Genomic DNA, 27354 nt, shown 5'->3' with positions numbered 1-27354 from the left:
TCCTTATACACATCTACATGGTACTGGTAGGATTATTCTTCTAGCTTCAGATCAAGAATAAACAAGAATAAACTGGACTGGAGCATTGTTTTCAGGGCATAAAAGATGACGTCGTGGACTGCTCCCATTGGAAGTGGCTCTACAAGTTGTGCCAGCACAAGTACGAACCTCCGTGGATCGAGGGAGGTGACCATGGCAACCTGAAGAAATTCCCAGTGTACATACGACATCTGAAGAAGTTCTTACTGACCATAAAGAAGTTGCCATCTAAAAAAGATGTCGTGACTGACCACGAGCCATGGGTCACTGAGAACATAACACACCCTAGCGGTGGAGCCATCTTCGAGGCTCCTACCTCGTGGAGGCTAGAGTCGTCGAAAAAGAGCATGATCCATGAAGTGCAGGCGAAGCACGGGCCATAGGGAAAAGGTAAGGTCCAACACAGACATGAGAGAGAGAGAGATCGAGGAGAAGTGTCGACTGCTTTGACAGCATCCTCGAACATGAGCACCTAGAAAAGCCAAGGAAAAGCTTTGACAGGTTGGTTGGTTCTGCACACCAGTTTCTGAGATGAAAAATTCAGCCCGTCAATGATTCTTTTACCCTCTTCATCATGTTTCAAATGTTGGAAATGTGATACATACTTTGTTATTTCCTCTCATCATTCTTGTGCAGGGTCAGAGAGAAGATTAGAGAAATGAGTCTGTTCAATGTCGATTGTTGACTGCTTCCAAGGGCCTCCTGACAGTATTGCGCTTTCCCGAGGTCGTTGTAGTGGAAAGGGTTTCTGGTTGCTGCCAGTGTCAGTAATTTTACCCTGGCTTGTAGGCTTGTAGCTCTGGCCTCTGCGTGATGGTAATGCTAATTATAAGATATTCACGAATATAGCAAAGAGAAATATATATATGTCAGCTTCTGATTCTATTACACTTGTACATGTTATGTTGCTTCAAGCTTGTAAACACACATACACAACATTGTGACCTGAGTGTACAGGGGCTACTAAACCTGTTATCAGCAAGAAAGACACTCCCTCCTTTCTAAAAATATACATCTGAAATGTCAAATCTTATTAGTTCTAATATGTTTATATAAAATATTATTAATATTTGTGCATATGAATTTATTATAAGGAGTATATTCCATGATTAATCTACTTATATTAATTATACATTATAGATATTAATCATATAGTATTTTTATATGTTCGGTTAAACTTAAAAAGATGTTAGTTCCTCAGGAGCAAGGTGCATATCTCTACTATGTCTTTTGTTATATAAAATCATCAGTTTATATTGGTACACGGTTTCACAGTGGTCGTTTTTGTAAAAAAAATCTTACATTCACCCCTCTCTACTCTCCTGTAACACCCACTTTGTGATTGCTAGAAATAATACTAATAGAGAAAACAATTTCTCTTTATGTGAGTTTGATCTTTATGCATCATCACATGTGAACACTATATTCAAAAACAAATAAGTAATAAAAGGATATACTATTAAAGTCTATGCATCATGCTGGGATTTTGTTTTTGTGCGCATTTTGTGGAAATATAAAAAAAATTAGACAAAGAAATATAGTAATTCAAAAGGGGAATTTAAAATATAAAAGAAAATCTAGAATTTAGAAGTGGAGAAAGAAAAGAAATACCACATAAAACATAGGAAATAAATATATACATAACTATATACTCTTCATCCCAAATTTAATTTGGCACATTTGATATATGTGCAAATCCATAACTAAAATTCACATTTGAATTTGAAATCTAAAAGGAGAAAGAAAAATTTAAATTTGAAAAAGAAAAGAGAAAAGAATAAAGAAAAGAAAAGGGAAAAGGTCTTCCACTCGGCTGGGTGGGCTGAAACCGGCCCACTTCCTAGCGCCACCGCGTGGCCCATCTGGCTGGGCTCTCACGCGCGCTCGGGCTGACATCGGGGGGGGGGGCCACTGGCAACTGCGTATCGCACATCCGCGTCGCACACTCGCTGGGTCGCTATCACGCGGGCCCACTCAATCAGCCACTCAGCCGCACCACCTCCGCGCGGACTCGTTCGAGCTACCGGTTTCTGGCGTGTGGACCCGGCCTGGCGGCTTCCTCTTCCATGTTACCCACCTCGCGACATTACCGGGGAGGTCGGCATGGCCGTTGCACCCGCCGCGCATGAAGTCCGAGTTCGGCGCCCCGGAAACTGAGGATAAAACCCCGTACGACCTGCGGAACCCTCCTATCCCCTACCGACCGCGCCCACGTAGTTAACCAGCGCCGCCAGGAGTATTGCTGTAACCCGCCGCAGCGCCAAATTCGTGTGCCACAGTCGTCCGTGGAGCTCGGCGCTAAATTGGAGCCTTGCGGGAGGCCAAGAGGCTTCGCCCGGGTCTCTGGTTCGCGTTGGTGGCGAATACGGGGCAGGTGGGTGACCGGAGCACGCCCAATTTGTCTTCGCCGTCGTGCATTCGCGGATCGCCGTGGACCGACCGAAACGACGCCGGACTTTGGGTAGGGACCCGCTCTCCTGGTTCGCCTTCATCTTAATTTCATTCCGCGCCTAGCATATTGGGGTTTGGCGCACTGTAGCCATGGATTTGCCTCACCGGCGGTGGCCGTGGCCGCCGTCTTCCACTTGGGGTGTTTGGCCGGGAGGAGGGCGAAGGGTTGTGGGTGGTCGATGGGCTAATCGATGGCCCAGATCGATCTCGCGTCAGGACCGCACGATTTGGATCTAAGGGTAGGAAGCGTTGCGCGTCATGGTCTAAGCTAAACCGTGGATTTATGATCCGAGGGCTGCGTTGAGATCTCGGCTTCATGATATCCATACCGTAGGATCCAGATCCAAGGGCGTCGGTAGAATACCCATTCGGAGATAGTAAGATCTAATCTGGACCATTCGTACTTGATCGGGCGGCCAGAAACAGAGAATACCCCTTCGTCGAGCCAAAACTGCAAAATAGCCCCTCGGTTTCATTAAAATCAACCCGCCGTCCATTGGTCACTATGCGCTGGGTCTCTGGATTCTTACCCCGAGCCCCCTGTGCTTCACAGATATTGAGGCCCAGTCCAGTGACAGGATAAAATGAATAAATGAATTAGAAAATGTATTTTTAATACAAAAGTAAGTGCTAAATCTTCAATAAATCATAGAAAATTCATACTTGCTCCAAATTGAGCCATTCCACTTTCTAAATTTTTGTAATTTAATTCTCTTTCACTTAGAGTCTCTGTTTTGTCATAAAAACAATAAGAAATTTAATCTCTCACTTAATCCATTTTAAACACATAAAACCTTTGAAAATGCATAACTTAAATTCTATAACTCCGAAAATTATGATTCCTGTTCCTAGAATTTTATTTTAATGTGTAGAATATTTCTGTGTATTTTGTTTATATGTTTGGTGTAATGTTAATTTCTCTATATGCACTATGCTTGTTTGTATTGTGGCGAGTAGAAGAGCCCGTGACCGAGGACCCTGGTGAGCAGCAGGTTGAAGTAGCTGAGCAGGAGCTCATTGAAGGCAAGTTGTGCCCTTGATCACTTCTTTTACCCACTCATGTTCTAATTAATCATAATGATCTGCATAGGTTAATTTTGATGGGACCTAATAGGTTACCTAGTCTGTCTATCTTTATGCCTTGTTTACCACTGAACTTTTTGGGTAGTACTTGCTAGTGCTATATGTGGTTTTGGGCATTGAGATACACATTATTCATGATTATACTTTTGTTATCCGTTGTTATTTACTGTTCATGTCAAGATCATTAATGTTAATTGGAACATAGAGCTTAACTTGAGAAACACGTGCCACCACAAGGGTTTATGGACGCCCTTGGCTGATTAATTAGGAAAGCTAGTGGAGGACTACCTTACCCGAAAGGGGCAAGGGCAGTAGGGGAGTGGTCAGTGTAGGGAGGTCCTTGCTTGATTTTGCTGCGATGGCGGTCAGGCAAGAACCCTGCATTGGAGCTTCCTATAAACTGTAGCGGGTTTTCTGAAGCTAGTGGAACTTTGTAAAGGCCTCGTAGTGTTACCCTGCCTCGCCTCCTCGGTAGAGGTGTATGGGAAGTCGCGATCCCTTAGCAGATGGGTAACATGACTTGTGGGTAAAGGGTACCACCTCTGCAGAGTGTAAAACTGGTATACTAGCCGAGCTCACGGTCATGAGCAGCTCAGGACTCTCTGATGATTAAATTATGGAACTTAAACTCAATTTGTCATATGCATTGCATTGCAGGTGAGGTTGTTACTTTTGTTCTACTACTTAATTGGGTTGGTATTTACTTATACTTAGTAATTGCTAATAAATTTTTGACCAACTTTAAAAGCAATGCTCAGCTCTAACCATCCTCTTTGGTAAGCCTTACACTTCACATGAACTCCCACCTTTGGCGAGTTCATTCACATTATTCCCCACAACTTGTTGAGCGATGAACGTATGTGAGCTCACTCTTGCTGTCTCACACCCCCCCACAGGTCAAGAGCAGGTACCACAGGATGAGGCGCGTGGAGGATGCTGCGATGAGTTCGTGAGAGATCTAGGCCGTCGTCTCCCAGTCAACTTTGGGTTGCTGGACCGTTGTCTCCTTATAATGTAATTATTTATTTATTTTGTATAGAACTCATGTTATATAGTAAAGATGTGACATTCGATCCTGTGCCATGAATCATCATATGTGTGAGACTTGGTCCCAGCACACCTGGTGATTATGTTCGCGCCCGGGATTTGGATCCCTAAAATCCGGGTGTGACATCTCCCACATTCAAATAGTAAAAAAGTTAAACTTATGCAGATTTGAAGCATAGTTATTGTCTCTAAACCCACATTCGCACCCATGTAACCAATAAAATCCACGTCTTTGTATTTTATGCTCTATATTTAAGCATAAATAAAAAACGTAGCAACGCACGGGCATTCAACTAGTTTATAATTAAGTGACTACTCGTGCGTTGCAACGAAAACATTTAATATCACGATAATTTATATACAAAATTTTTGTTATAATATTATGAGAAAATATTTTATAATCCATTTATGATATTGACCATATATAAATTTTGTTATTTTAATTTAGTTGTTTCACCACTACATTGCAACTATCAGTATCAGACTTCGATATATGTCACAATTTGCATCTTCTCATCATTGTAGAGCATGTTCCACATATGCCGGAAGAAATTCTCTCGTACATCGTCAGTCATCAGGCACACACCACCATACGCGCTTGCTTAAACAAAAGGACAAGTGTGTGTTTGCGAAAAAGACAAGTGTGTGTGTTTGCGAAGAGAATTAAAGGCAGTCTGACACAAAAGCTACCCCTGACGATGCGAGGATGACGAACTGGTTATTGTTGTCAGTCCTCCTCTACGTCACCTCCGGCGTTGAGATGACGCCACTTGTAACACCCAGTTTGTAATATATAATAAAAGAGGAGAAAAGTTATTTCCTATATTTTATGTGTGTGTTGAATCTATTTATCATCACATGTGAAGACCATATTCAAACAACAAATAAATAATAAAAAGATACCAAAAATAAAACTTGCATCATGCTGGGATTTTATTTTGTGTGTGCATTCTATGACAACATAAAATAATGAGAAAAGAATTACATTAATACCCAAATGAGAAATTAAGATCTAAAAGATACTCTAGAAGTGGAGAGAGAAAAGAAAATGTATATACAAAATAAATAATATAAATAAAGATAATAATAGTATGTGCAAAATGATTCTCTTAATCTGGAGAAGATTCACCACAGTGTAAATTTGAATTTTGGATTTTTAATTTCAAGCTCAAAGAGAAAACAAAGCATAACATAAAAGAAAAAGAATAAAAAAAGGGGAAACCGTGTCATGGGCCGAAACTCCTGCTTGGCCCATTCCTAATCCCTCACACGCGGCCCAATTCCCTCCGCGCCACGCTGTGACTGACCATGCGGGCCCACTGCCAGCCGCTCGTCACCCACACTCGCGCGATCGTCGCTGACCGCTGACTGGTAGGCCCGGATGGTCAGACCTTTCCTCCCCACCGTATCGCAACAGACTCCGGGAATCCGGTCGCGCTCGCTGGATTTCCGCCGAGCTCGGCTACACCCTGTGTTTCCTTAGCCGGTGGAGCCGCCAGGAATCGCGGGTCCGGACTTCACTGGCGGGGCGCTATAAAAACGTGAGCCAATACCCCCCCTCGCCATCCTTATGGCTGGGAAATAGAAGAAGAGACCGAGGGAGAAAAGGGGATCCGCCGCCGATGTAAGACTTCATCCACGCCATCGTCGGGGGCGCACTGGCGGGTCTGGGAGCTTCATCACGCCGCCTGGCTTGTGCTTGGGGTCTCCATGGGCAAAAGGATGTCGCGGTGCACAGCGAATTGCTCATCGGAGCTGTGATTCCGTGCCTCACCGTGGACCGATTCCTCCTAGCCATCCTTCCTGGTATGGACTACCTCCACTAGTTCGTTGTGTGCGTAGCATCGTGTTTCTCGGTCCAATTTGGGGTTTGGCACTCGGGTGAGGTCAATTGGGCGCCTCGCCGGCGTGCACCGCCGTGTGAATAGGGCGGTGCCACCGCGCTTTGGCTTAAGCGGGGATGATTGTGCGGTGGCCGTCAATCGGGTAATCTGGGGCTGAGATGAAGATGATGCCGCGGCCGCTGGATCAGTATCAGACGGCCAGGATCGCTCTTGGCATCCAGGTCGGGCAGACAGATCTTGTGCATTGATCTGTGGATGAACGGTTCTGGGGCGATCAAGCGATTTTAAATCCGAGCCACCGATCGTCGATCGGACGGTTGCCACTCCATACCTCTTCGTGGGGAGTCTGGTCTAATCCTATCCGCAGATTGGTGATCCAACGGCTCAAAATATAAGATACCCCTTCGCGACCGATCAATTGCAAAAGAGCCCTTCGCTAACTTCGAAATTAACCCGCCGTCCATCAGTGGGTTAATATGAGTCTAGGGAATATTTCTATGTTAGCCCCCGTGCTTTCTGGAATTTGACGCTCGATCCAGTGAACCAAGAAAATAATAAAAATAATTTGGAAAATACTTATTAATACATAAACTCAATAAATTCATAGAATAGTCATATTAAATCATTTTTAATTCATTCCAGTGGCATTAATTTTGTCTCAACATTGTCTGTCAACCAGTAACACTATTTAGCCATGAAACTTGAATTAAAATTGTTCATTTGAATTAATCTGTTCTAGGTACTCAATAACTCCATAAATTCATAACTCAATAACTGTAAATCCGTTTTGATCCATTCTAGTTGCATTAGTCTCACAATAATATTCATTATCATCTGGTAACTTTGTTTTGCCATGTAATATAGGTTAAAATGTTGCACTTAATCTATTCTATATTTAACCACGTAGATCTTTGGAAAACCATAACTTCTTAACCGTAACTCCGAATTTAGTGGTTCCTGTTCCTACGATCTCGTAGCGACACGTAGATTATTATTATGCAATGTATTCTTATGTTTGGTGTGATGTTAATTTTGCCTATACCATGTTTGTTTGTATTGCTACGACTAGCGTGAGGACACGTGTCACCTGAAGATCACCCTGGTAGCTGGAATCTCAAGTCCCAGGCAAGTTGTGCCCTTGATCACTTCTTTTTACCTACTCATGTTCTGATTAATCATAATGATCTGCATAGGTTAATTTTGATGGGACCCAATAGGTTACCCTAGTTTGATTATCTTTATACCTTGTTTACCACTGAACTTTTTGGGTAGTACTTGCTAGTGCTTTATGTGGTTTTGGGTATGAAGATACATTATTCATTATCACACTTTTATTATCTGTTTATTATCACTGTTCATGATAAGATCATTATGTTAATTGGAACATGGAGCGACCACCCGGGAAAACAGTGCTACCACAAGGGTTTATGGACGCCCTTGGCTGATTAATTAGGAAAGCTAGTGGAGGACTACCTTACCCGAAAGGGGCAAGGGCAGTAGGGGAGTGGTCAGTGTAGGGAGGTCCTTGGTTGATTTTGCTGCGATGGCGGTCAGGCAAGAACCCTGCATTGGAGCTTCCTATAAACTGTAGCGGGTTTTCTGAAGCTAGTGGAACTTTGTAAAGGCCTCATAGTGTTACCCTGCCTCGCCTCCTCGGTAGAGGTGTATGGGAAGTCGCGATCCCTTGGCAGATGGGTAACATGACTTGTGGGTAAAGATGTGCAACCTCTGCAGAGTGTAAAACTGGTATACTAGTCGTGCTCACGGTCATGAGCAGCTCGGACCCTCACATGATTAATTTATGGAACTAAATTCAATTTGTCATATGCATTGCATCGCAGGTGATGTTGTTACTTTTGTTTTACTACTTAATTGGGTTGGTATTTACTTATACTTAGTAACTGCTAATAAAATTTTGACCAACTTTAAAAGCAATGCTCAGCTCCAACCATCCTTTCTGGTAAGCCTTACACTTCACATGAGCTCCCACCTTTGGCGAGTTCATGCACATTATTCCCCACAACTTGTTGAGCGATGAACGTATGTGAGCTCACTCTTGCTGTCTCACACCCCCCCACAGGTCAAGAACAGGTACCACAAGATGAGGCGCATGGAGGATGTTGTGATGAGTTCGTGAGTGGTCTAGGCCGTCGTCTCCCAGTCAACTTTGGGTTACTGGACCGTTGTCTCCTTATATGTAATTATTTATTTTGTATAGAACTCCAATTATATAGTAAAGTTGTGATATTCGATCCTGTGCCATGATTCATCATATGTGTGAGACTTGGTCCCAGCACACCTGGTGATTATGTTCGCGCCCGGGCTTTGGACCCCTAAAACCCGGGTGTGACAGAAGTGGTATCAGAGGAATGTTGACTGTAGGACGAAACCTAGATAGAACTGGACAACCCTTTCTTACCTTTGCTACTCTGACTCTTTTCTAAACTTCTCTTAATCTTTTCTCATCTATTTCCGCTTTACTCTGATTATTCTTACCTTTTCACTTCTAAAGACAAACTTGGATTTCACACTTTGAAATCCTGTGGTTAAAGTGACTTTTGGAATAGGAGACCTACTCTTAGGAATAAAAATAAAACTATTTTTATGGATATCTATGAATTTGAATGTTTTGTTCTTATGATACTTGTCTGATTTGGATCTTTGATTGAGTGCGATGAGTTGTGGAGTAATGTCCACAATTACATCTGTATATACATATAGTAAAAAAATGTTGATAAAATAACTAGCCAACTTGGATTACCCCCACTAAAATATGTTAAGCTTAATAGATCTACCTTATCTTAAAAGATATTATATTACTTTAGTAGACTCATCTTATCTTGAAAAGACTTTATGTCATCCTAATAAATCTAACTGACCTCAAAAGATTCTATCTTATCTATATGGATCCATCCTATCCTAATAAGCATACTTATCCACCCTAGTTTAACAACCCTGAACTAATGTAAATTAATTAGATCTTATCTAGTCAAGCTAGTCATACCAATCTAATCTAGATCACCATCTAATCTAATATGGTCCATTCTAATGTGAGTTACTTAATGGATAAGTTAATACTTGTGAAATAGACTAGACCCTATCCACATGCTTTAACTTAGTTCACTCTGTGCACTAAATAAAGAATGACAGACCGACCCAACCAATAGAGTCTTGATGGAATGCATAATTTGCCTATCCCCACCTAACATCAAGCAAACTTTTAACCTATATCATGTAGTCTATCTCACCCATATCTATTTTAACCATATTCCCCAGCCCGATAATATACACTAACTCCTAATCAATGAGACGAGACCGGAGAAGATGATCAACCTCATCAAGAAGGGATGAGCACCAACTCAATTCTTCAAGGATCAAGTGAGATCACCAAGATGAGTCAGCATCCACAATCTTGGATGGAGTCTTTTCTTACCCCACTCCTTACCCAAAACTATATATACTTTAAAGATATCTTTCATCCTGCATAATAAAGTGACTATACTTATATACACCCAGGCCTTCCTAATCACCCACTATTGTCTATAAAAAAATATATGAAACTCCGGATCTTGAACCTATTATAGACTAAAAGCCGAATCACAAACCAATCCTTATGTATCCCTTTTCTTACAAATCTCGGGGACGAGATTTCTGTTAAGGGGGATAGGATTTGTAACACCCAGTTTGTAATATATAATAAAAGAGGAGAAAAGTTATTTCCTATATTTTATGTGTGTGTTGAATCTATTTATCATCCCATGTGAAGACCATATTCAAACAACAAATAAATAATAAAAAGATACCAAAAATAAAACTTGCATCATGCTGGGATTTTATTTTGTGTGTGCATTCTATGACAACATAAAATAATGAGAAAAGAATTACATTAATACCCAAATGAGAAATTAAGATCTAAAAGATACTCTAGAAGTGGAGAGAGAAAAGAAAATGTATATACAAAATAAATAATATAAATAAAGATAATAATAGTATGTGCAAAATGATTCTCTTAATCTGAAGAAGATTCACCACAGTGTAAATTTGAATTTTGGATTTTTAATTTCAAGCTCAAAGAGAAAACAAAGCATAACATAAAAGAAAAAGAATAAAAAAAGGGGAAATCGTGTCATGGGCCGAAACTCCTGCTTGGCCCATTCCTAATCCCTCACACGCGGCCCAATTCCCTCTGCGCCATGCTGCGACTGACCATGCGGGCCCACTGCCAGCCGCTCGTCACCCACACTCGCGCGATCGTCGCTGGCCGCTGATTGGTAGGCCCGGATGGTCAGACCTTTCCTCCCCACCGTATCGCAACAGACTCCGGGAATCCGGTCGCGCTCGCTGGATTTCCGCCGAGCTCGGCTACACCCTGTGTTTCCTTAGCCGGTGGAGCCGCCAGGAATCGCGGGTCCGGACTTCACTGGCGGGGCGCTATAAAAACGTGAGCCGCTACCCCCCCCCCCCCCTCGCCATCCTTATGGCTGGGAAATAGAAGAAGAGACCGAGGGAGAAAAGGGGATCCGCCGCCGATGTAAGACTTCATCCACGCCATCGTCGGGGGCGCACTGGCGGGTCTGGGAGCTTCATCACGCTGCCTGGCTTGTGCTTGGGGTCTCCATGGGCAAAAGGATGTCGCGGTGCACAGCGAATTGCTCATCGGAGCTGTGATTCCGTGCCTCACCGTGGACCGATTCCTCCTAGCCATCCTTCCTGGTATGGACTACCTCCACTAGTTCGCTGTGTGCGTAGCATCGTGTTTCTCGGTCCAATTTGGGGTTTGGCACTCGGGTGAGGTCAATTGGGCGCCTCGCCGGCGTGCACCGCCGTGTGAATAGGGCGGCGCCACCGCGCTTTGGCTTAAGCGGGGATGATTGTGCGGTGGCCGTCAATCGGGTAATCTGGGGCTGAGATGAAGATGATGTCGCGGCCGCTGGATCAGTATCAGACGGCCAGGATCGCTCTTGGCATCCAGGTCAGGCAGGCAGATCTTGTGCATTGATCTGTGGATGAATGGTTCTGGGGCGATCAAGCGATTTTAAATCCGAGCCACCGATCGTCGATCGGACGGTTGCCACTCCATACCTCTTCGTGGGGAGTCTGGTCTAATCCTATCCGCAGATTGGTGATCCAACGGCTCAAAATATAAGATACCCCTTCGCGACCGATCAATTGCAAAAGAGCCCCTCGCTAACTTCGAAATTAACTCGTCGTCCATCAGTGGGTTAATATGAGTCTAAGGAATATTTCTATGTTAGCCCCCGTGCTTTCTGGAATTTGACGCTCGGTCCAGTGAACCAAGAAAATAATAAAAATAATTTGGAAAATACTTATTAATACATAAACTCAATAAATTCATAGAATAGTCATATTAAATCATTTTTAGTTCATTCCAGTGGCATTAATTTTGTCTCAACATTGTCTGTCAACCAGTAACACTATTTAGCCATGAAACTTGAATTAAAATTGTTCATTTGAATTAATCTGTTCTAGGTACTCAATAACTCCATAAATTCATAACTCAATAACCGTAACTCCGTTTTGATCCATTCTAGTTGCATTAGTCTCACAATAATATTCATTATCATCTGGTAACTTTGTTTTGCCATGTAATATAGGTTAAAATGTTGCACTTAATCTATTCTATATTTAACCACGTAGATCTTTGGAAAACCATAACTTCTTAACCGTAACTCCGAATTTAGTGGTTCCTGTTCCTACGATCTCGTAGCGACACGTAGATTATTATTATGCAATGTATTCTTATGTTTGGTGTGATGTTAATTTTGCCTATACCATGTTTGTTTGTATTGCTACGACTAGCGTGAGGACACGTGTCACCTGAAGATCACCCTGGTAGCTGGAATCTCAAGTCCTAGGCAAGTTGTGCCCTTGATCACTTCTTTTTATCTACTCATGTTCTGATTAATCATAATGATCTGCATAGGTTAATTTTGATGGGACCCAATAGGTTACCCTAGTTTGATTATCTTTATACCTTGTTTACCACTGAACTTTTTGGGTAGTACTTGCTAGTGCTTTATGTGGTTTTGGGTATGAAGATACATTATTCATTATCACACTTTTATTATCTGTTTATTATCACTGTTCATGATAAGATCATTATGTTAATTGGAACATGGAGCGACCACCCGGGAAAACAGTGCTACCACAAGGGTTTATGGACGCCCTTGGCTGATTAATTAGGAAAGCTAGTGGAGGACTACCTTACCCGAAAGGGGCAAGGGCAGTAGGGGAGTGGTCAGTGTAGGGAGGTCCTTGGTTGATTTTGCTGCGATGGCGGTCAGGCAAGAACCCTGCATTGGAGCTTCCTATAAACTGTAGCGGGTTTTCTGAAGCTAGTGGAACTTTGTAAAGGCCTCGTAGTGTTACCCTGCCTCGCCTCCTCGGTAGAGGTGTATGGGAAGTCGCGATCCCTTGGCAGATGGGTAACATGACTTGTGGGTAAAGATGTGCAACCTCTGCAGAGTGTAAAACTGGTATACTAGCCGTGCTCACGGTCATGAGCAGCTCGGACCCTCACATGATTAATTTATGGAACTAAATTCAATTTGTCATATGCATTGCATCGCAGGTGATGTTGTTACTTTTGTTTTACTACTTAATTGGGTTGGTATTTACTTATACTTAGTAACTGCTAATAAAATTTTGACCAACTTTAAAAGCAATGCTCAGCTCTAACCATCCTCTTTGGTAAGCCTTACACTTCACATGAGCTCCCACCTTTGGCGAGTTCATGCACATTATTCCCCACAACTTGTTGAGCGATGAACGTATGTGAGCTCACTCTTGCTGTCTCACACCCCCCCACAGGTCAAGAACAGGTACCACAAGATGAGGCGCATGGAGGATGTTGTGATGAGTTCGTGAGTGGTCTAGGCCGTCGTCTCCCAGTCAACTTTGGGTTGCTGGACCGTTGTCTCCTTATATGTAATTATTTATTTTGTATAGAACTCCAATTATATAGTAAAGTTGTGACATTCGATCCTGTGCCATGATTCATCATATGTGTGAGACTTGGTCCCAGCACACCTGGTGATTATGTTCGCGCTCGGGCTTTGGACCCCTAAAACCCGGGTGTGACACCACTGTCCTTGATATAGTAGTCATCAAACACGCGTGATATGGCGAGTACCGATGACTCTTGGTTGGGCTGCCAGACGAAGTGCGCCTCGGGCTCATCAGCGAGGTAGTACACCTGACCGTAGCATCACCGGATGCGCGATATGGCGAGTCCTCGAACATGATGTATATAGAGGAGTAGCTGTTGTAAAATGTTGACAAGAACTTATTTTGTAGATATAACTTTCGATGGAGTACCACATTTCGGGATAGGATCCAAACGATGGAAAGCGGCTAGCACAAGGTTCGCAAGGTTTTGTTCATTCTATTATGGACGCGGACATGAGAGCAAACCTCCACGAGCTACTTTATTTGACGTAGACGAATCGCAACCCATCAAAGAGAAAGAGCATGCTAAACCACTAATTGAAAACAATGTAAATCCCTTCTCATTATTTCCCCCATTGTTCTCCATTAATTTAATTCCATACATTTTAACATTCCTAAACTTTACTTTCATACATGTTTTAAAATTTGAGTATAATGAAGTTTATGACAAAGTAGCATGGACTTTTGAGGACACTAGAGTATTTTGTGAAATCTACATCCAAGAAATCAATGCTAATAATAGGGCGAATGGCATCATGACTACCTGTGATTACAACAACATAACTAAAAAGTACAAGACAGTAATGGGGTTGCATCATTCAAAGGCTTGAACTGTAGAATAAATTGGTTTTACTGAAAGGGTTGTATGTTTTTGGTTGCAATTAAATGGAAACACAAAATCATAGAATATTGCACAAGACCGACACAGACTTATCAGTTATTACAATCATAGTGTCACAAACTTATCATTTTATCACACGGACACAGTGTCACAAACTCAGACAACACAAGCACACGCACACAGGCCACACTGCCATTCCACCACACTTCAGTATAGTACTCCACATAGGCAACCAGCGTATCAGCAACCCGGTGCTTAGCACTTAGCAACAAAGAAAGTCACAACTCAAACAAACCACACAGACACACATACCACGTAAGGGGCGAAGCTAGGTAGGAGGTCGTGGATGCATATGCACTTACGAAAATTTGTAAAACTAGTAATTTAGACTATATTTTTATTATATATGTACCACCTGTAAGGTACACAGTATTATTTTTATTATATATGTACCACCTGCAAGGTACACAGTATTTACACCCTCCTCTCATTAGCTCTAGGTTCGCCACTGTGCACGCCACACAGTCACACACGTCCACTGTCCGGTGTCCACTCTACTGTCCACACAGGCACACGTCCTCAGTCACAGGAGCACACTCGCACAGCACATGATGAGCACACGTCCAGATAGCCGCAGGCGGGGAGCCGAAGTGCCGAACAACGACGCAGATACCGGCAGGCGAGTAGCCCGAGACCGTCTGGGTCCGGTCCGATCAACCGATACTAGGGTTAGAGAGTCACTCTTCACTCGGTTGTGAACCTGTGCCTGTTCGGCCTGCCTCACTAGGCGTCTGGGTCGTGGCCCGTAGGGCACTGCGGATTGGGCGCGGCCTGGGAGGCGGCACGAGGCAAGCCAGCAGCTCGGCTTGCTTGGGTGCGCGAGCCCGGAGGGTTTTAATAATTTAGGGTTTTAATGGTAGTTTGGTAGCGCGGATTAATATCTAATTAGGCTTGAATTAAATTTGGGTATTTAGTTTCATTATCCGCTAGAACTATTCGGGTACCAAGCTATAGGCTAAACCGATATGGGTTCGAGTATTTCGGATTTTGGGCTTCGGGTTTAGGTTTTATGCCTAGATATACCCCGACGTGATACAAGACGTTGCTTGAAACGTGTAGCACCTCTCCACTTCCACCGTTTCTTGCACTATACTTGCACTTGAATTCGTGATATATGTTGTCTCCATTTTTCCAAACCGGATCGATCTGATCCGACACCTCTGAAAATATCAATAATATGAACTGTTATTAACATATATTGCAAGTAGCAGTGTAAATTCAAAATGATTAGGCATTAAACGAGAACAAACCTTCCTAACCTAGCTCCTACTTTCAGGCCAGTTTACCAATATGCACACATGAATCGATATACTCAACTGGTTAGGCGATAACAATAAGCAGGGGAGCATATTGTAATAAATGAGTGTGATGATACCAGTGTTCTTAAGGCGTCGCCTAGGCGTCGCTTAGGCGACGCCTAGGCGTCCAGGCGCCCGGGCAAAACTGGTCGCCTTGCTCGCCATTCCCGCCTAGGCGTCACCTAGGCGCCGCCTAGGCGCTAAGGCGCTTGTCTAGTCCACTTGCTCGCCTAGACGCCTTAAGAACACTGGGTGATACTTAATTAGTCATTGTCATGCATTGGTCTTGATGTGTAAACTTGTCAAGGGATGTGATCTATAAAGGTTGAGTATAAATTTAGAGAACAAAAAAGGAAATTGTTGGGTATGTTAATAGTGTGTGCACAAGTATAGATCAACCCTTCTTTTAATTAATTAAGTGCCTCAGAGAGTATACACGGTTAGATCCCTAATTTTCTATAAAAAATGAGAAAAAAATCCTTTAAACCCTAGCCCCTACCCATTCACCGGTTAATCAACACTACACATTGATTTATCGGCTTTGAGGAGCGACTAATCAATAATCCTAGCCGATATATCAATTTTTTATTTTTTGTATTTTCCGTAATTTCCATAATTTTTAGTTTGAAATCCAATGTGTATTTTGAAATTTGGTTTCATTAGAAAGTCTTCCAATAAACCGTACTATTTATTCAAATATTGGCATCAAAGGTTTTTAAAATTTACATTTTTTCCCAAATTCAAAATTCAAAACCGGCGGCGGAGCCGGCCGGTTAGCCGTTACGGTTCGTGGATCGTTGGTTCTATGAACCGGTGCTGATTGTATGTGTTGTGAAATTTGAGATTTGCCTTTAGCTCAGAATTTGCACATCAGGTGGTGCTGGCTATGCGTTGTCCTCACTGTTTGGGGCTATCGTTGTAGTTAGGGCCCCTAGTAGCACTCTATAGAACTCGTTTTATCTAGATGCTGCAAGGCCTTAATTTGCTTTATGTAAAGCCGAGTAAATTTCTTGGTCTCGAAGACAGAGTCATTCAGGACGGATCGGAAACAATATAAGAACTGTCTGACCGAATCATTTCATATAATCCTTTATATGTTGTCTGCTTCCAATCATCCTTGCTCTTGCAGTAATGTCATGTAGGCGTGAAGGTGGTGCTCTCACCTCTCGTGTATTTTCGCGAGCTCCCAGGGACAGGCCCACTCCAGCTGCTTCTTCGCATGCAACGTCGGCGGTGGCGGCGAAGTCCTACCGTGGTCGGTCGTCGAGCACGTCCACGTGGCATGCATAACAACACACCGGCGGCGTTGGCAGTATAACAACACACGCAGCAACTGAAAACCGTGACTCGACGACGTCTTGTCCGATTCAGAAACCTCCCTCCTCTCTACGCACTTGCACAGCAGCAGCAGCCGCCGCCGCCGCCCGAGCTAGCCATCTCAAATCGAGCACATGAACTTGGGAGGTCGACGGGCGGTTGTTCTTTTATTTGCAGTAGAAATGTGTGAGGTCTACATTTCCCTTCCTTTCCAGCTGTAAAAATAATAATAAAAAGGTCCCCTATTCTCCTCTCTTGTGTATGTACATTTGAGGCAGCTCAATCACCTAATGTTTTGCGGCGACTCCAAGCAACAACGGGAAGCTCACTTCGCGATGCATCCTCTCTCTTCGCTCGCCTTCAAGGTTCAGGTTAATCCCTCACCCCTATACCTGTACGTAGAGATAGGCAGCACAACAAGTTAGGACTGTCCCCTCTGTAGGATAGACAGACCACTGCGCATGTACTTGAGACTCCCCTTGCAAGAAGCAGCACAGGGTTCCAGTAGTAAATAAACGTCAGTCTCTTACAGCTTACAAGTCAGGCAGAAGGACGTTCGCGTCAATAGATCAAACGGAAGAGTTGTATCAACAGGACTTGTAGGAAAAAGGAAGTGTACCTGTCTTCGTTTCCGGTGCTGCAAAGCGTAGCAAGAGCGAGCTATTACATAGCAAGGCAGAAAGAATCCGGTGAACTGAAGAGTCGCCTGAACGAAAGAAGAAAAAGGAGTCTTGCGATCAAAATCAAACAGAAGCAAGCACACGACACTCAAAACAGAAGCAGACCACACCATCTCAGTCTCAGCAGGGACGACGACATGGTAGTCCATAGCGCCAGTGCAGGCGCAGGGTGAGTCCATAGCGGCCTCCTTCCCCTCCTCCTGGCATATCCGGCACTCTGTGACCCCCTTCCCGTCCATCCCCATGCCGACCTCCACCTCCACTTGGCCTTCGCCGCCGGAGCAGCCATCGCCGGCGAGCTTCTCGGCGCGCACCATCTCCAAGAAGCTTTCTTGGAGCAGGTGGCAAAGTCTGACAATGAGCCAAAAGGCGGGGGGGCTTTTTTTTAGCTCCGAGGACACCAACAACTGCAAGAACAAGAAGAGGGGAGAAGAAATACAACAAAAACGAGGCAGCCTTGCGGTTTGTTTGTTTATTTATTAATGGGGTCCAATGATGGGTGAGTGATTGGGTTCGTGGGGCATGGGCAATGAAATATTGAAATGAATAGCTTCCACTCCTGCCAAAGTGCTAGTGGAGGATGCGGACGCGGTTGATAATGACACGATGATACTGAAAAGTCTTTCCTTTACTCCTGAATTTTCTTCCCCCCTTTTTTTCTGAAGTGAAATGCTGCCATGCTAACCGAAATCCATGAGCCAAATAAGACTTGTGCTGCTGTGCAACAGGTAAAAAGTCGTAGAAGAGTGTGCACTCTCGGCTAGCTTTTGACGTGAAAACATACGGTTATATCGTACAGAATAGATCTTCCTGCCTCTTCTGCGGAAGCCTTAACTTCTGTGGAGGTAAGAGTCAGTTTGTGCACTTGCTTGGGTGGTTAAACCACCATCGCGTTGCTGCACCCTTTTGGACTGCGACCGGGACCGGCCACCCTCTGCAGCTAAACGCCGTTCTTTGTTTTGTTTCTGGAAACAATGCAGCTACTTGTGTATCCATTCGTCTGAACCAATGCCGACAGACAAAATAAGTTGGTACCGAAATAAGTGATATAAACAAGAAGTCCATATTATTTAGGGCCTGTTCGGTTCTACTTCAATCCATATGGATTAAGGGGTATTGAGGGGTTTTAATCCCTAGTAAGTCAAAATATCTCTCAATCCGTATCAATCCTCTCCAATCCATATGGATTGAAAATAAACGAACAAGGGGGTTGAGAATCCGATGCATGCTAAAACCATTCTCTAATGAGCAAAGTGTCTAAATGATTCACAGATTGTTATGTACTTATAAGATTCCTGGCAGCTGGGCTGGTGCGGATTATATTTTGAGAGATTTATAGTAGCGAGCTCAGACCAAAATGGGGAAGATGCTATGCTACATGATAAGGTTTTGTTATAGTGTGCTGGAAGCTGAAGCTCTAATCCTATCATTGTAGGTATGGACCTGCCATGCACATTTCTCTTCAGTTCTGATCATATCTGCAACAGGTTCTGAAGCGTGTGTTTGCTGTGCGTGTTCATGTTCGCTGCGGCAAGTCGGCTATACCCTACTCATATCTTCAGAAATGTTCCAGCTGCAACTCGCAGCTCGAAACAGTCGCAGTGTGATATTTTTTTTGACGAAGGGACAAGCCCCCTATTTCATTAGGAAATAGGAAAGTTTAGAACAACGACATCTATCGCGATCAAACGATCCGACAGAATAACAACTAGGTTAGATCTCTATCTAGACACTTTACACTATCAACCTAGATAGGTAGAGGGTTTAGGATAGAAGATAAAGTTCGACCTGCGACTAGTAGCATAAGACTTTCTTATTTACAACCAGATCAAGACAGACAGATCAGGACAGACAGGCGCAAACAAAAGACACTGATTCAAGACATCAACCAAAAGAAAGGCTATCTCCAACTCCAGCCTCCATATTGCAGTCTTGATCACCCAGAAATTCGCATGTCTCTCGGGCACCATCCAAACGCCCGGTCAAACGCTTCACTTGCTATCTTTCGGATTAACTTACTTCCTTGGACCACCATTTTTTGCTCCTTCTTTCTCTGTCGAATAGCCCAGGAATCCAACCAGAAGCAGCAAAGAAAAATGATGTTAGAAGGGTCAAGTATAGTTTTATTACCAAAGCACTAATCATTTCTAGTGCGCCAAATTGCCCAGAACATAGCTCCACAGCCAAACAAAATCAGATTAGCAATCTTTTCTTTTGGTTTACTTAACCAGTTATCACAAAGGTTGCTAATATTGTTCGGAATCACCACCAAATTCAAAGCCCCTTGAATTACTCTCCACATATATCTCGCAATGGGACAATGAAAGAATAAATGATCAATGAATTCATCAACACCACAAAAACAACACTCCAGAGAACCATTCCAGTTTCTTTTCTTTAAATTAACTTTAATAAGAATTTTATTTCTCATCACCAACCACATGAAAATCTTGATTTTCTATGGCAACTTGGATTTCCAAAAAACTTGTAGGAATACAAACTTGATCCATCATTTTCTTTTTGTATAAAGAATTCACAGAGAAACCTTTTCTTTCCAGACCCCACACAATTTTGTCCTCATGATTAGGGGTGGATAACGAGCCAGCTCGGCTCGGCTCATCCGAGTTCAAGCTGGCTCGTTAAGTTAAGGTAACGAGCCACAGAGTCAGCTCGGCTCGGCTCGTTTACGAGCTCGAGCTGGCTCGTTTAGCTCGCGAGCCAGAGCAGAAAAAAATTAATATATACATAATAATTATTTTTAGTTAATTTTAAACTAATTTAACAATAGAAAATAGTAATTATACTCATAGTTTCACAAACCACGTCAATGTAACACCAAATTAGCACAATTCATCACTCATTAATTCACATATATGTTCATCAGTTTAACCCATAATTATATTTGCATAGATTAAATTAACACATAAACATAGTTCATTAATCATTAGTTTAATTCATAGGCCATAGACACCTCATATATATATATAACATGTTCATCAATTATTCTGTAAATGATATGCATATAGTTTCGTTTTGCTGGAATATGGTAGCTCGTTTAGCTCACGAGCTGGCTCGTTAACGAACCGAGCTGTCTCGTTAACGAACCGAGCTAGGATGTCAGCTCAGCTCATGAAAAAATTCAAACGAGCCGATCTGAGCTGAGCCGAGCTGACCATGAACCGAGCGAGCCAGCGAGCCACGAGCATTTTGTCCAGCCCTACTCATGATAAGACAAGGAAACATGGTTACAGCAAATCATCAACTCATCCAATAATACCCTCAGATTACCAATAATCCTTCTTCTAAATGAGAGAGCCTCAAAATTGGAAACCAAGACAGTATTAACAGAAATGTCTTTGTCATAAGCCAAGTCAAATAAGACAGGGAACTGATCAGTCAGGGGCAGATTCATATCCAGATACTCTTCCAAAAGCTAGTATTCAAGCCATTTCCCACCAAGGATTTACAGTATTTGTAAAAAATATCACGCAGACTCAGAATTTTTTTTTTCCAGAAATGAGAATCTCCTTGTTTTTGCTTGATCGAAATAAGGGGGTTTTCCTTAATATACTTGCTGGCAATAATTTTTTACCATAAACCCTTTGAATTTTCAATATTCCAAAGCCATTTAGTTAGTAAGGAATCATTCATAAAATCAAGGTTCAAAACTCCCAAACCTCCCTAACTTTTGGGAGAACACACAGACATCCAATCAACCAAATGAAATTTTTTGGACTGACGCCCCCTTGCCATAAAAGACGCCTCCTAAGAATATCCACTTTTCTGACAACCGATTTAGGGACAGGGTAAATCGAAAGCATATACAACGGAACATTGGATAAGCAGCTATTTAAAAGAGTTAGCCTACCACCCAGACTCAAAAATCTACCCTGCCACCCAGTAAGCCTTTTTTCCAATTTTTCAATCATGGGAACCCAGAGGATTTTATTTATCTTTTTATTATCAATTGGCACACCAAGATATTTCATAGGGAGACAACCAATAGGACAGGTGAAGATATCAGCATACAGATAATCAATTTCCTTAGCTTTTCCAAAGCAAAAGATTTCACTTTTATGGAAGTTTATTTTCAACCCTGACATGCTTTCAAACAAACACAAAATGAATTTAAGATTTCTGGCACCTTCTAAACAATCTTGGATGAGGAAAATAGTATCATCAACATATTGGAGGCAACTACATCCGTTTTGGATGATATGAGGAATAAGACCCTCAATCAGACCCTCATCTTGTGCTTTATGAATAAGCCATCAGCTACCAAATTAAACAAAAGGGGAGAGAAAGGATCCCCTTGTCTAACCCCTTTGTGAGTAGTGAAGTAGGGCCTCAACATATCATTGGTATTTATGGCTACTTTGCCACCTCGCACAGTTCTCGTCACCCAATCACACCAAGTACTCCCAAAACCTTTTTTTCCATCATGACATAGAGGAAATGCCAATTCACTTTGTCATAAGCTTTTTCAAAATCAATTTTAAGGACCACACCACTTTGAATTTTCCTCTTAACCTCATGAAGAATTTCATTAAGAGAGACGACCCCGTCCATTATGTATCTATTTTTAATGAAACCATATTGTGAATCACTTGTCACAGTTGTGATGCAACTAGCCAGCCTGTTGTTTAGAACTTTGGTGATAATTTTATAACAAACATTCAAAAGACAGATAGGTCTGAAGTTCTTCATGTCAACCGCATTATCCACTTTTGATAAAAGAGTAACCATCCCATAATTCAATCTTTCAATATCAAGATTTCCATCATAAAAGTCCTTGAATAAGTTCTAAACATCCATTTGAATCAGCTCCCAAAAATTTTGAAAAAATTCCACAGGAAAACCATCCGGACCAGGAGCACTATTATGCTTCATCTCAAACACCACTTTTTTAATTTCGTTAATGGTAAAAGGAGCCGTTAAAAGTGTTCTGTCAGTGTCAGACAACTGATTCATATTGAGATTAGAAACATTAATACTAGAATGAACATAAGGGCCAAAAAGGTCTTTAAAATAAGAAGACGCAATCTTATTGATACTTTCAGAATCATTCACAGAGGCACCGTCAAGAATCAAAAAGGAATTTTAACACGTCGTTTCCGACCTTTCGCAATAAGGTGAAAGAATTTAGTATTCTCATCACCCTCATTGATGAATTTCTCTCTCGCAGTTTGATTTTTTTTGCACCCTTCTTCAATAATTTTTTTTAAATTCCACTCCAAATTGAGTTTTTCAATTCTTTCAGCATCCAAAATGCCCATAACTTCACATTTTTATCTAAAATGTCAATTTTACTCATCAAATCTCTTTTGAGTTTCAAATATCTACCTTCAACATTTATATTCCAACCTTTCAGCATTTTCTTGAGGCGCTTTGTTTTTTATTTCCAAATCTCAATACTTTTTTACCTCTGACAGGCAAAGCCCAATTTTTCTCAACCAGATTTCTAAAATCAGGTCTAAGCATCAAACACAACTCATATCTAAAATCTCTCACTAAAGGGGAGCAAAATCAGTTTTGAGACATAAAGGCACATGATCAGAAAAAAGATCTACTAAGACCAAAAACATTCACATTATTATAGTGTAAATCCCACTCCAGGCTAACAAGAAATCTGTCCAACTTTTCATACGTAGGGGGATTTCTATTATTAGACCAGGTATAAAGCCTACCACTAAGCTCCAATTCAATCAGATCATGCACATCAATAATAGAATTAAATAAAGAACTCCACCTATTGGTGCCACCAGGTTTGTTTTTATTTGATTCCTTTCTAAGAATGTTAAAGTCACCACCAATCAACATGGGATGAGAGCACTTGGAGCATAAAGCGGATAACTCACTCAGAAATTTTTGTTTTTGATCATTTTGAGCAGACCCATAAACGTTAATGAAATTCCAAATAAATCCTGATTCCTTTTGAATCACCAGAATACGAATCATAAATTCCCCCAATTCTTTTTCTCTCACATCAAAGATGTCAGCATCAAACCCTACGAGTAAGCCTCCAGACCTCCCATTATGAGGGGGGACCAAACCCAAGCAAAATTCCTATTGCCACCAATGAAGTTCAACCAAGAGTCATCAAAATTTTTCTTGTTGGTTTCTTGCAAACCAATAAAATCAATTCTCTCTTTCCTAATAATATCTCGTAGGAATTCACTTTTCACATCTTTACCCAGGGCCTGACAGTTCCAAATTAAGCCTATCATTCTGAACAATTTTGGGTAAGCCCCTCATTCAGACCTCTCCACTTAATAGGGATATTCCTATTTTTGGGAGATTTGTTGTCCTTTTTTTCTTCCTCAGATTTTTTTCTGTGGCGAATTTTACGACCTTTTCTGAGAACCATCACATTTTCAAGATCAGTCAAAGCATTATCCTCTCCTTCATTATGGATACTATTATCCATCTCAGAATCAAGAATGGTTGCCTTGGAATTATCAACATTACATTTAACAGATTGCACTACCAGATTCTTTCTAGAAAGCTCTAAAGATTTAATCAGGTTTAAATTTTCCACAGCATCATTAATAGAAGAACCTAATTCAACCCCTATTTTGTGTGCAACATCCATAAGAACAACATTATCAGTATTAAGAACAGAAAATGGATTGTAAGGCGTACCTTTGTTAATGAATGCGTCTTTAGCCATTGCTCTTGTTGTAGCCTTATCTGCAATCTTCATTTCATTATTAGACTCCAACCTGCCGCTCCTCCGAACGCCTTCTGCAAGCTCCCCTTCCATGGATCCTCCTTTCTTAGCTCCAGCTTCCTTACCAGCATCTTCAGTATGAGAAGCATTAATATTCATTTTTCCTTTCTCTTGAGGAGGGGAAGGAATAAGTTCTTCATCCTTGATGAATTCCTCCAGATCTTGGGAATCCAATAGATCATCCTCACCCTCATTGTAGTCATCATCCTCATTACCCTAACTGTCAAGGTATCCTTTGACACCTTCAGAAATTTTCCCAGTCTTCATACCATCTGAATGTTCAGACTGAAAACCAACTTCATTACCATGAGATGAGGGATCCTCTAAAAGAGATTTTCCCTTATCATCCATGCTAGATTTTTCACCACCACTTTTGGCTTTTTTAACAGATTTCTCAAAAGAGGGGTCACCAAAACCCTGTCTATCAACAGAAGCCCTCTTGCCCAGATTTATGGAGTCATCGTTCCACCCTTCATCAGTAATATTGTCAATTTTAAAGTAAATGTCATACAGAAAAGGTTTGACACCAACTTCAATGATTGGGGGAATCATGGCAACACTTTTGACATGAACTTTGAATCTCACAATATCTTTAGAATCTAAAGACAAAATGTCCACCTCTTCAACAGCCCCAATTGTAGAGCCCAACTCACAGATAGCCTAGTAATTCTGAAGTTCTTCAGGCACATTTTCAGCAACAATCCAAACAGAGTAGAGTTTGGATTTTGGCTTAGCCTGTGAACTCCAAGACGAAACAAAGATTTTTGCACCAGACAATTTTATTTTCAATTCAAGGAAATTGATCATTTCATCCAGCCTCTCTTGAGAAGGAAATTGCATCAGGAAACCAAAGTGACACTTGGTGGCTTTCCAAGTACGGCCCCAGGGGAAATGGAAATCAAAATCCTTCTCAAGATCCTCAGCCAGATCAAGCCCTTAACAATTTTAACCAAACCAATAAAACTGCACTTAGGTTTTTTCGACAGAGATTTGGAAAAGTGGGAAGAGTAAAACCCTAACCCATCCCCCGCCATCCCAACAATAGGCATGCAGGGCTTGTTTTGTTTGGGGAGAACGCACCGCACGATATTGTGAGTTTCCTTGTGACAGATCTCGCACCATAAAGATTTGAAACATTCCCTAGCATGATGCCCATCCGTATCACATTTTTGGCAGAAAACACGACGCACCATTTCATTCTCTTTTTTCAGAATGGGGGGAGGGGGGGTTTTGAGAATACCTGACTGACCGCCGTCACCGAAAGAAGAGGTAAGGATGTCATCCTTGTTCTCGGGTTTTCCAGTACCCGGCTTCAAGCGCCAGCTAAGACTCCGGTTCTTTCCCCAAGATTGCGACCCCTGAGGGGCTTCTTTAGGACCCCATCGGTCCTAGTTAGGGTTACGATTCTTTGGATCCATTCGATGCGGAGCAGCAGAGCGACCCGGGAGGGACCACTCCTCGACGACTTCGGGCGGACAAAACGGAGAAGAAAACCAACCCCCGCAGAAGCTAGAACGCGACGAGACCGGGAGAGACACGATGCGAAATAGGGAAATGAATGCGAACCAACGAAATCGGGCGAAAACCCTAGACTCTTACCAGAAGACAACCCTCCACCACGCGCCGACCCGTCGCGCAAGTCTCCCTGGGCCACGACCGAAGGCGACCTCCCATAGGACCATACTGTGTGGGGGGAGCGCGAAGGAGGCGGTCCATGGACCACGGACGCAGCGGCGCGGGCCGCCGCGGGCCGAGGATGAACAGGAGGAAGACGCCTCTGGAGACCGCCCACGCCCTTTCTTTTTTTCCTCCTAGACATTTTTTTTTTGACGGAGTCGTGGTTTGATCGATTCGTCGCAGTATGATATATACCTACCAGGCTACCAAACGTACACGATGGCAATTTTTCATGTGCGCGTGAACTTGATCGGTCACCTGAGGGTTGCGGGTATTGGAACGAATCGACAGGGCAACTGATGAACTGAACTTTCACGAGAGAGGGAGTGCAAGAATGGGACAGACCTGGGAGTAGCTAGCCATCTTCGCCTCAGCTAAAGCTTGGGGAGGGTTGCGGCCGAGGCCATGGAGGTGACTCCCGCAGTCCCGCTGCGCTGCCCAGTGCCCGTCCAGGGGGTTCCAGACGGCCGCGGTTGGGGAGGCAACTGCACTACTGTCAACTGCAGCAAGGAGAGGGCAAGGAACCCTTCGTTCGTGGGCTCTTGCTTGGGCCCTGTTCTCTGAGTGAAATGGGCTGTCAACGGCTCAACGCACAGGTCACTGGGCTATATATTCCAGATCTCGATGTATGATCTCCTCGCTCGTGCTCGTGCACTTCACTAATGTTTTTTTTTTCTCCTTCTTTTTCTGTGCACCACGTTTTTACTAGTGTGTTGCAATGAAGCCATGTAAACTTTAACAAAATGTTTGTTATTTTATGAGTATTTTTTTTAGTTACACAGTAGTTCATAATACACGTCCCTTAATTCTAAGAACGCACACGCACATAAAAATCGTTTCCTATCAGTATGTTAAAGGCTGGATTTGCAAATCCTTTAGGCCTAGTTTGGATACTCTAGTAATGAGGTGGATTGGAGTGGATTGAGATGTATTGAGAGAGTATTTGATCTATTGGGGATTTATACCCTCTCCAATCCCTCCAAAACACTCTAATCCTAAAGTATCCAAACTAAGCCTTAAATTGTCCGTGAGAAGTGTAGATGGCTGGAGAGTGTGCAAGGGCACGATCTAGCTTCACATGACCTCCGCTTTGCTTTGATCTAGGAAATATATGGGCAAATGACCATGGAGATTGGATATTGCTTCAGTAGATCGAATCACCAACAATATATATAAGCACGCGTACGTACTCTCTACTTCCGCTACTTCCTCCGTTCTAAATTATAAATCCATTTGACACGTCGAGGTTGGTCGAGACGCACGAAGCCATTAATTAGCCCCTGGACACACGCGTCGCGATAGACCCAGCGTGGCAACG

At 42.6% G+C, this 27354-nt stretch overlaps 1 protein-coding gene, 1 long non-coding RNA gene and 1 pseudogene across 7 annotated transcripts; 1 reads left to right on the top strand and 2 right to left on the bottom strand.

Moving 5' to 3' along the window:
• Window positions 1-2260, top strand: part of LOC103637504 (uncharacterized) — a 56956-nt pseudogene extending 54696 nt beyond the window's left edge.
• Window positions 2261-16684: 14424 nt separating this feature from the next.
• Window positions 16685-18380, bottom strand: LOC103636408 (uncharacterized). 6 transcript variants are annotated; one of them, XR_004852259.1, is made up of 4 exons: window positions 17740-18085; window positions 17569-17655; window positions 17237-17341; window positions 16685-17164 (listed from the first exon to the last, which is right to left on the bottom strand). XR_004852259.1 is itself a non-coding variant. In XM_020543137.2 (3 exons), the coding sequence occupies exons 1-3, from the start codon at window positions 17944-17946 to the stop codon at window positions 17336-17338; spliced, it is 300 nt and encodes a 99-aa protein (XP_020398726.1). In that variant the 5' UTR covers window positions 17947-18380; the 3' UTR covers window positions 16687-17335. The 6 variants fall into 6 exon arrangements, 5 of the variants coding, with proteins under 5 accessions (XP_020398726.1, XP_023156676.1, XP_020398725.1 ...); XM_020543137.2 differs by having other exon boundaries at window positions 16687-17341; window positions 17740-18380; XM_023300908.2 differs by having other exon boundaries at window positions 16687-17481; window positions 17740-18094.
• An 806-nt stretch (window positions 18381-19186) lies between these two features.
• LOC103636407 (uncharacterized) lies at window positions 19187-26562 on the bottom strand. The gene is made up of 2 exons (XR_002264294.3): window positions 26382-26562; window positions 19187-19682 (listed from the first exon to the last, which is right to left on the bottom strand). It is a non-coding gene; the product is annotated as an uncharacterized lncRNA (long non-coding RNA).
• Window positions 26563-27354: the final 792 nt, after the last annotated feature.

The sequence above is a fragment of the Zea mays genome, chromosome 8 (assembly GCF_902167145.1).
Source record: "Zea mays cultivar B73 chromosome 8, Zm-B73-REFERENCE-NAM-5.0, whole genome shotgun sequence".
Classification (NCBI taxonomy): Eukaryota; Viridiplantae; Streptophyta; class Magnoliopsida; order Poales; family Poaceae; genus Zea; species Zea mays.
The sequence above is the reverse complement of the archived record's forward strand: the minus strand, read 5'-3'. Positions and strand labels throughout refer to the sequence as shown.

Coding starts and splice junctions, on each gene's coding strand:
- LOC103636408 (XM_020543134.1), bottom strand. CDS start 17,946: ATGGTGCGCGCCGAGAAGCTCGCCGGCGATGGCTGCTCCGGCGGCGAA. Junction 17,656..17,739: donor TCCCTGCTGAGACTGAGATG/GTGTGGTCTGCT, acceptor TCTTTCGTTCAG/GCGACTCTTCAGTTCACCGG.